At 40.3% G+C, this 10,631-nt stretch overlaps 1 protein-coding gene across 8 annotated transcripts in view; it reads left to right on the top strand.

The window, feature by feature from the left end:
• Positions 1-2,061: 2,061 nt before the first annotated feature.
• Positions 2,062-10,631, top strand: part of LOC110486946 (SUN domain-containing protein 1) — a 53,385-nt gene continuing 44,815 nt past the window's right edge. For 5 of the 8 annotated variants that reach the window (XM_036941704.1, XM_036941707.1, XM_036941706.1 and 2 more), the window contains exons 1-2: positions 8,526-8,555; positions 9,081-9,175. In XM_036941704.1, coding sequence (XP_036797599.1) covers positions 8,541-8,555; positions 9,081-9,175 — 110 coding nt within the window. In that variant the 5' untranslated portion in view covers positions 8,526-8,540. Of the gene's footprint in view, positions 2,309-4,554; positions 4,860-8,525; positions 8,556-9,080; positions 9,176-10,631 lie in introns of those variants that run through there. The other 3 variants (XM_036941708.1, XM_036941710.1, XM_036941711.1) reach the window with 3 other exon arrangements.

The raw sequence follows: 10,631 nt of genomic DNA, 5'->3' as shown, positions 1-10,631 counted from the left end.
ACATGAAAACAAGCATACAAACGAACTATTTACGTTGCCAGGAATCCTAAACAAACAAATCATATTAATTAATAATACAAGTTTTAAACGCCTTTTTGTTTTTAATTTTAGTTAAAGTAGTGCCATATTGTTTAAACTCATTTATGAATTGAAATAAGTTCGGTTTTTGAATTAGACCATTTGCATTTGTGAATATGAAATGTACCTAGTATTATTAGCAGTTGAATTAAATATACTACATCTTTATCTATGTCACAATTTCTGAAATAAATCATTATTCAGTCACCATAATGATCTCTTGAATCTGTAAAAGTATTACATGACACATTCAAATTGAGTGATTTGACAATGTAATTTACAAATGAAAGCACATTTGAAATAGTGTATAATGCATAATCAATAATATCCAATTCAAATTCATATAATTCAATCCAACTGTGTTATTTCTAAGCTTATTCAGATATGGATTTTGTATGAGACAGAGAGAAACGCAATATGGATGTTTCTGGAAAAGGGCAGATGGCTGAACACTTGATTCCATTAAGATAATAGTTGTCACATCCTTTATCAATATATTGCATTAGTGGGTGAACCTACAAATTATTGCATTGTCAGTTCAGTATGGCAGAAATTACAATAACATAAAACAACATGATATTGAGAAATATTGAGAAATATCTTTATTCTTATTCTAAGATCATTTTGGAGATCAAATAAACAGAGTTGGTACGGTTGAACATAGTTACATTAAAATGTGTTCAGTGGGGATTTTAGCATCTATATCTTGGTACACAGCACCACTGACTAGCTTCTCAATAACATCCCGTCTGGACTCTGCTGTGTCTTTCTTCTGCTCTCAATTTCTGGAAGAAAAAAAGAGCATGAATCAATGATTCTAATAACTCTATTTCTATATCTGAGGATCAAGCAAATGCCTTCTGTTGTCACACTGTGGTTAAATGTAGCAAGAGTGTAGCAACAGTGCCTAGTCTGATACTCTTCAATGTAGCAAGAGTGTAGCAACAATGCCTGGTCTGATGCTCTTCAATGTAGCAAGAGAGCAACAGCAATGCCTTCCATGACTGTCTACTAGCCCTCTTGAACACACTTCACGTGAATGACAACAGGCATATCAATCCTACCTTGGGCTGTAGTCAAGCAACTCTCACAATAGGCATCTGCAGAAAGAGAGCACAGATACATAAGAGCCATATACAGTCCAGTACTAGATGTTAGTAGGTAATCATTTTTAAAAACAAATTCAGCAAATGGACTTGTCAGAAGACACATTTTTAACAAAGGTGTGTAGACTATTTACAGTGATCCACATCGTCAGGCTGTACAGCAAGCAACTCAAACAAACACAAAGTGCAACAAGTTCCTCATACTGTGTAGCAAATGTTCTATAATCCTGTCAAAAGTGATCCTATCTTATACAAGAGTGTGATAGTTGTACTCACACAACCTATGCAACGTTCTAGTCATGTGACCTCAGGTCAGTAACAAGAAACAATAGGATCAGCATCACCAACATTCCTCATGACATGTGGCCTGCCCTACATATTTTATCTCATAGTAGGCTAGAAAGTTTCCTCATCAAGTCTTTCCATTGTCATATAACACAAATGGATTCACAAAACACAATTATTTACTCTGTAGAACTGGTTATCTAGCCTACCTCTTCAAGGGATGATGTGCTGGTCGTTTTTTTGTTTGTTGCTGTCATAGGATAGTATACAGTGCACTCTACTGCTGGTCTAAATTATATCACAGTATGCCTATATTGGCCAGTTTAAAAAGAGTAAGATTTTATATTTAGGTACTCTTTATAAACAGTGTATAACGGATATGTAATTGGGTTATAAATTCCAGGTAATTAATTAGTGTATAGATAACAATCTATGTATAAAAAAACGTATTGTTATTTACAACAACAACAACAACAAAAACTGTGTTGAAAGAGACGAAAAAGAGATGCTTAAACCGTCCAGCAGGCAGCGCTACAGCTCTGGCTGCTTCCTACAGCTACTACTATATGGGCATTTTTACCTAAAAAGGATTGTGATTTGAAACGCGGTTAATTATTGCTCTGCTCCATGTGATGTCAGTTTGAGCAGCGGAAAATATTACTGTGCCAGTCGGGGAAAGGGCAAACCGAACGTTAGCTACTTTTTAGGCAGGCTTGCCATGCACTGACTTGGTAGCAACATTTTACTTCCTTGGACTGATTTTGGTGGATAACTGAACAACCAGACAGACCGTCGTTCATCTTCACAACAACCTGTGGATTTGACTACCAGCGCCGAGTGTAAGTTACAGTAAACGTGAACTGTTTTAGAAATAGTCCCACATTCAGACTAGTGGTGTCTACTACCAGTAACTTGTTATATGAGACGTGCGAAATGTATGCATAAGTGTTGGATTATACGTGCAACTAGTGATGTACTTAGAAAACAGAAAGTAACGTTAGAATACGAGAAGGTATGACGTAAGCTAGCTAGCTACTTAGCTAGCACATCAAGGCTGCACGACCAACCACCACCATGGTTGCATGCACTTTATTTCTTTCTCCTGATTTCGTAATTATTGACCAGTGCACTAATTATCTAAACTGGAACGGTGTGTGCATCATTGACGTTTATGTTGACAGGGTAGCTAACTACAATATGTTTTTCTCATCTCCAGCTGAACTAGATTTACTTTGAATCCAAAATCTCGCGGTAACCCTGCCTACTGCGTCACCTGTTTTCTTCGTGTTTTTTTGGCGGATCGCAACCAACTAACAGCTGCGTATACTGCCAGCTACTGTACTGGAGTGTGAGGCCGGTCACTACCAGGCTATACCACGATGTTCTTTTATTAATAACTAACCCATAATTTTGAACAAAAACTACTCTTTCAGTCGGATTTAAATGTCTATTCAGAGCCCAGCTCAGGAACCTCTTCAGTATTCCTTGTAACATTTCTGCTGTAAAGTCCTGGAGATCCAGAAATATATTTGCCCCCTTCACAATGATGTCTAACTTCTTAGATTTCTTTGTTGATTTTTTAAATTAGTTTGAGTAGTGCAATGTCACTTGTGCTATTTACGCATCAAAGTCCACCTTCTTCACTGTTAGTGTGTCGGGATCCTTCTCCTGCATGGCATTCACTGCAGTCTGTGGGACATCCACTACCATCTCATATCTCTTCACTCCTTCAGCTATTTTCACTGCCTCCACATAGGAGATCTGCTGGATAGCCCTGATCCTGCGACCTCCTTCATCCTTACAGGGCACTCTAGGAACTCGGGAATGTGATTCCCATCACAATTACAGCAACATGCTTCATCTGACTCTTCAACATATTTATTCCTTCGACAAACACTTGCCACATGTCAACTTTTTACAATTGTAACACTGCAGCGGCCTCTGTACATGCGGTCTCACCGCATATCTCACATACCCAAGTTTTACATAAGTTGGGAGAACCACTTCATCATTCGATTCAAGTGACGTGTGTCAACCACTCCTGTCATGTTATCCCTAAACCCCACTGCCTCTATGTCCAACGAGACACCAGAGAGGACACCCTTTGCTCCCCCTGTCAATCTTCCAAAGCCCTGTGATTGGTTCAAATGGCTTGGGTGAGAGGGTACATCACCATGTAATACACTCTCACAGACAGTAGGTGTTGCAGTAGTTCTATGAAGTGGGAGGAGAATGATGCTGGACCACTTTTTTGGGCATGGAGATGCAGACTTGGCTGCATGCAATGTGCCACTGCCCTGTTGCATATATCCTGTTTTATTGGTCTCATGAGACTATTTTCTAAATCTTGATCCAAAAGGTTCCATGGGGGCCAAATTAATTATTGATGAGGCTCAACTTCTCAGCTGATCCTGATTTGATATTTGGGTTGTAATCTGCTCTGTAAACAGGCCACTTGTTAGACTTTATGTATGTATGTATGTATGTATGTATGTATGTGGGTATGTATGAATTCACTTGCATTGGTTAAGATTTGAGTTTGGCCCAACATTAATGTTTTTGACCAGAGAGAAAATACCACTCTCTGTCCTGTGGTCATCATTTACATGAATAGTGATCCCTCAGCTGTAGGAGTTCTGTCCTGGAGAGGTGATGGGGAAACAGCTGTTGATGGATCATGAATATGTATCTGAATGAGTGCAAATGATACATTGAATGTGCAGTAGCAGTAGTTTCCCAGATTGCATTGTAATGTCCAGTTATAGATTATTTCTAGTTTTGTATAAGAGCCCTAGACATATAGGTATTGAGCTCTTTTAGTCCTGTGACAAAAACATAGTGATTTATTTTTTGGTGTATTCTGTACCTCCAGTATTTGTACTCAGTGATTTTGATTGATTTGATATTAAAAAAAATCATATTCAGTGTTACGCTATAGTTTATCAGTATATCTATTATACTTGGATCACTACTCCCAGTTCAACTCTCATCCGATGGGAGAAGTTACAGTAGTGGTGGGATGTAGCAATTTCATTTTACTCCAATAGATTCAGTGTGCGCCATAAACTGACAATAGCAGGTCTGGGAGTGGGAGGAACATCTCTGCTGCGATCCTTCTTGCTTTGTTACGTCTGGGAAGCCATTTTGGAATTCTGCTTGTAGTGCCTGATAATTACGTACACATACACACTGTCAACTTGCAAACTTTTGTGTATGTTCACGGATAAATATTATTTTGGTATCTGGGTTAGGATCATCGAACGCACCATACCTGGAATAGACGCCTCGACATGCGGTGTGAAGTTAACGCATCTTGCAAGACAGAAATGTGTGGATCTTTTTCAACTGGATTACGCTCATAAGAATAACAGATGGACTCTTATCTGACGGGCAAGTAGAAGTTACACGCGATATTATTGGAATTATGTTTTATCTTCCGTTTTTTTTAGTAGTCATAAAATGTCATTTAATATAAATTAACGGGCATTTATTTCCCAGTTTGTAGTGCTCTGGCTCCTTTCTCCGGAATTCTGTTTTGACAGCGAACAGAACCTCGGGCCTGTTTCATTATTTCAAATGTTAACTGCGACCTTAGGCTCAAACGTTTGCTTTAACCCTCAGTATCCGCGCAATGAGAGCCCACGTTTGATATGTATGTTATAAACGCAACGTTAATGTCAGTGCATGGACGGGTGTCTGCGTTGTTTAAATATTGCCTTCTAAAATTAGCATTAGGCAATACGAGACTCACGGAGTTTGAGTCACTTGGACATGCATTCATATTTGTAATTTGGGCATTTGCTGCTCCAATTGCACACATTGAAATGGAAGTACACATTTTGACATATCCAAAACCCGACGTGCAGAATCAACAATTCGATATCGTTTATTTTTATTTTTATACCTAGCTCGTCACCTACTGTTTTGTGAAAAGAAGATCGTTTTACAAAAAAAAAACATGCATGTTGTGAAAGTGGCAATTTTAGAAATGTTTCTATAGAGCTCCACAGTGGAGGTGTCATAATACCGATAAAACCTAGTGGTCAAACAGGGAAATGGTGCCAATCGTTTTTCCACCATTCATTTTTCCATTGGGGATTTTAGAATCACTTAAGGGCTGTAGCTGTGTTCGAATACCCATACTGTATACTTAATGAGTATATACTACGTACTATTAGTTCATTTTAGTATACTGTAAACAAACTGTCGTTTCAGTTGAGTGCTCCTGAACTTGATGTTGCGATGCAACCTCTTGCTAGCTTGTTAGCATAACCAATGACTAGCTAAACATTTTACGATTTCGGGTAAATATACCACTTAGCTAAGAATGATGTGAATAACCAAGTCAACGTTGGGTAGTTAGTTAATATACTGCCTGGCAAGTTTGATGTATTAGTAGCCAACTAACATCCGGTAACTAGCTTACATACTGCTCTAATGCTATGTGGTTCGTAAGGATAGCGTAGCTAACAAATTGTCAGCCAACATAACGTAATTTATGTGAAAAGTTATTACCTTATTACATTGCTTAACATCTGTCATAATTAGTTCAAGCAATGAATTTGTATCAGCTCTCATCGGTCTTTGGCTGCATGTTTTCCACCATTTTCTTCTAATCTTAAAAATTATCAAGCCACAGCCATTTCCTGAAGGCATTATGGGCCGTAAAAACATGGAAACAGTGTCCACTGCGTGTATACTTTGTATTTTGGCGAATTATTTTACGGGAACTTTTGGCATGTTAACTATATCCATACCAAGCATATGTAACAGTATAACTTTAGACCGTCCCTCGCCCATACCCGGGACCTTCTGCACACATCAACAGTCACCCTCGAAGCATCGTTACCCATCGCTCCACAAAAGCCGCGGGCCCTTGCAGAGCAAGGGGAACTACTACTTCAAAGTCTCAGAGCTAGTGACGTCACTGAAAATGACGCCCACGCTAACTAAGCTAGCCGTTTCACATCCGTTACACATACAATATACTCAATTTGCTTCACAAATGGTGAGGTTAGTATGAGTATTCAAACACAGCTTGTGTTTCATGTGGGCTTACCCTGGCATGACGTTTTGATAACCATGTAAATCTCTCCCGGACAAGGTGACTTTCTTAAATCTAAACTATTGGTACCATTTCCCTGTTTGACCGCTCGGTTTTATGGGTATTATGACTCATACTGTGGTTCTCTATAGCAGGGGTTCCCAAACTTGGTCCTGCCCCCCTCCGTGCACGTTTTGTTTTTTTGCCCAAGCACTACACTGCTGATTCTAATAATCAAAGCTTGGTGATGAGTTGGTTATTTAAGTTTGGGAAACCCTGCTCTATTTTGTGTGAATGTGTGTGTATGTGTGTGTGTGTGCGGGCTAGTGAGTTTGCCTGTGCTGTTTGTGTTCAGCCTGTCTCTCGAGTATAAGTTCATAGGTCGTGCCCTTTGCAAGATTTTACAAGCTAAGCCTGGGGAGGGTTTTGATGAGAAAGGATACAGGTTTTTTCAGATTTGACATTTCGTAGCAGGTTAGGAGAATTTACGCAGCAGATTAGGATAGTTAATCTAGCAGGTTAGGATAATTAAGTTAAGGTTATAAAGAGTCCGGTTTAGCTCAAATTAAAATAATAATAATAAACTTTTATGTGAATTTGACAAAAGCTGAATCCTTTCTAGCCATGACCCATGGGAAGATGGCTTGTAAAAGCAAACATGGAGGATGACCAATTGCTCTTTTATGGTGGTTGTGATACATTGGATGGCAGTTGAAACATGTTTCTAAAGTTGGTTTCCATCTCAGCTCTGCAATCTCAAAATAATTCAGTTTTGAACACACAGGAGAGTTTATATTGTTATTTTCCTGAACTTGGAATGTCCAGTAACTTCTGCATCCTGAAGGATTGCCAACAACAGGCCACCAATCCAACCGACTAATCCAGGCAGAATTAAAGACGCCACATGGGTTTTCATGATTATTAATCCCTGTTTTGGGCCTTTGGATTTACAAATAGATTTGACCTGTGGTTAAGATTACCAGGCAGTAGTCCCTCTGATTTGGCAGATTTGGGGGAATGCCATCTGTTCCCTCTATAGTGCTCGCTCTTATTTAGTACAACCTCTATAATAGTATATTATAGGTAGCAGGGGTGCTTCCTTAGCTACTGTAGTATCAGCACAGCTCAGGGTTTGTTGTAGGAAGATATGACGTGGGTAGTATTGAAGGGCCATCCTACTGTAAGTTATCAGCGGAAGTGGAGTCATTGAAACCAAACCCGCTGAATTATGTAACCATTGAATTCTGTGCATATTGCTGTTTGAGTTTACTTCAAGGCTAGATGTTGTAGATCCATAGTTAAAATCAATACATTAGTGTTTCAGCTCCATTTATTGATTTCCCTCTGTTTTGAATAGACTAAACGAATCACCACATCCAAATTCATCCCTGTCATGTTCCCTACATAGTACCTGTTAGGTTACTATATAGTTGACTGAGGGTTTAAACAGGTTTCATGTTAGCCCTCTCCTGACCCTTCACGGGGTCATGTTCAATTGAGTAGCTTATAGATAGATTGCTGTGTCCCAAGCTTGCCATCTTCCTGGTGTTGCTTCTGGGAGTGTGCAGGGCTCACAATGTTGTAGACAGAAATGTAGGCTAATGTATAGAACTGGCAAAATTCCCACAATTATGTCTACTCCTCTCCTACACAAACATTCTGTAATGTTATTTGCACCGCACCCTCCTAAACAGGCCCCAGGCATCTACCTGGCTAGGTGTGTCCCGTCCATTACCAGGGTTGGGCCTATAGCTCCACCTCTGTATGTGCTACTCTCTGAAGGGAGAAAGCCTGTTTTCCCTAGTCGGTCTGGTATTGGGCTGGGTGCTGTGCCTGAGAGGGAGTCAGTCTGGTATTTTGGCTGGGTGCCTTGCCTGAGAGGGACTCTCATTGTCCCCTGCCCTGTCTCCACTGGTCCCTGTCAGCCCACAGCTGCTGAACTACAGAAAGAGAAGAAGAGTTCCATTCATTACCCAACCCTGCTGCCTGCCTTCCGAAGCGCTTGTCGTCAACAGGCCGCAGACATAATGCAAGGGAAGGAGGTTGGCCAAGTCTATTCTACAGAACAGAACAGAGCAGGGCTGTAGTGTTGTGGGCTAGGGGAAATTATAATGTGTAACTGTTCTCATTACTCGCCTGTCCTCCTGCCTGTCTGCCTGCCTGGGCTCTGGGACTCTCCAGAGTAGCTACTGCTGCCTAGGTTTTCTTGGAGTGAAGCCAAGTAGATTGGGTCTAATGTGGGATTGGGCTGTGGAGGCACAGAGAGAGAGTGACTAATATTCACCAGAGAGGTGTAGTATGTGTGTGGAACAGTTTGTTTGTATGCTAACTAGTGAGTGTTTGTAGGACTATGCTATTGCTCTGTGGGAAAGTACATCAACCTTTTACTGGATCTAAACAGTACTAGTCCCGAGAGACGAGCTGAACAAGTGTGTGTGTGTGTGTGTGTGTGTGTGTGTGTGTGTGTGTGTGTAATGCATGCCTTTGCTGGTGTGTTAGAATGATAATCCCTCATCTATTGTGCCATGGCCTAAAGAGCCCTCTCCTTTCCACCCTGACTCTTGCAGTCTGATCGGAGAATGACCATGGATTTCTCTCGCCTACACACATACACTCCTCCACAGTGTGCTCCAGAGAACACAGGATATACCTACTCCCTCAGGTGAGAATGCTGGCTGAGCTACTGACCGTTACACTACTGACTGGCATCTACTGACCGTTTCATCAGGTTAATTTCATGTCCATTCTAGACAATTCAGAGTGTGTGTATGGAACAATTGCATGAGTATTTACTTGAATTGAAATGGTATAGTACATATCCTGTTCCTCTGTAGAACAGGCTAGAGGTTTCATACTGTGTCTTATCCAAGGTTCAGGGACCTATCTGTTGCTCTTCCCGTATTCAGATGGCCTCCAGATGAGTGGTGAGGGTTATCATCAATCTTTCCTTTCTACACTAGTTATCTATTCCTCTGTGACTTAGATAAAAATAGTATTTGTTATTGAATCCCGTCTCCCTAATGTGGTTATGTCCACTGACTACAGTCAGAGCCTCTGTCAGATCAGTCATTACCACAGCCGTGGAGAATGAAAGGGTTCTGCTGCCTCAATCCGGAGGTTGTTTCTCATTCACCTCCCGTTTGACATCTCTTTCCAAGAGTAAAGCACCATTAGGAGTCCTGAATGAGTTTGTGTTGCATTCAGAAATCTCACTGACTTGATTGTCTTTGCTCTCACTTGAGTAAAGAGATCTGTTGAAGTACGTTTGAGAATACATTTTACAACAGTTGGAGTGAGGAGAGAATGTTGAAATTGTAAAGATGTATTTTAATGGCTTCTATTTCTAGCTAAATATTTTCAGTCTTGATACAAATATTCATCCTTGACAGTTGATACATTGAAGATCTTGGTGCATTCTTGCTGATGAGTTCCAGAGTTGCTCACACGAGCAACCGCTGTGGTTGTGGTTTCGATGATTCAGCCCGATGATTCTGTCAGTGTGTGCGCTTGTGGTTCAGCATTTCTGTGTGTAAGACTGTGTGTTATGAGGGAATAACACAATGAAAATGGTAGCATAGCGCCTTTGTAGTTATCTTAGTTTGGACTAACTCTCCCTTAGCTTGGTGTTTCCTTTGCTTCCTGTGTTTCCTCTCATGGTATGTCTCATGTCAGTCACACACTGTTCTCTCCCTCTGAATTTTCAAGGAAGAAACTTTTCATGTTGTGCAGTTTATTTTTTATGGATAAAAAAAAAGTGGCTTAGGTGGTGGGTGTGGCAATGGATGCGGCAAAGGTCGCAGCTAGACTTGGCTCTGCTGAATTTTAGGGAACATTTGACAGGCTCCTTATCTAAGTGGTGTAGCAATTTTTTGTGCATTTTCAAGCCAATTTCCTGCAATTCTTAAATTCTCCATGGAACTGAAATAGATTTAGCAAATTTCCTGCAATTGTTAGTTCTCAAAGATTCTATTATTAAAATAATATCATTGAAAACACATTTTATTTCCATGATTCCAACAGTTCACCCAAGGGTTTTGATCTGAATCACAATTAAATGTATTTGCCCATATCATGCCGCCCTAGTTTACAGTACATGCTGCTCGATCATCATTGTTCTG

This window comes from Oncorhynchus mykiss, chromosome 13 (assembly GCF_013265735.2).
Source record: "Oncorhynchus mykiss isolate Arlee chromosome 13, USDA_OmykA_1.1, whole genome shotgun sequence".
In the NCBI taxonomy this organism is placed as follows: domain Eukaryota; kingdom Metazoa; phylum Chordata; class Actinopteri; order Salmoniformes; family Salmonidae; genus Oncorhynchus; species Oncorhynchus mykiss.
The sequence above is the reverse complement of the archived record's forward strand: the minus strand, read 5'-3'. Positions and strand labels throughout refer to the sequence as shown.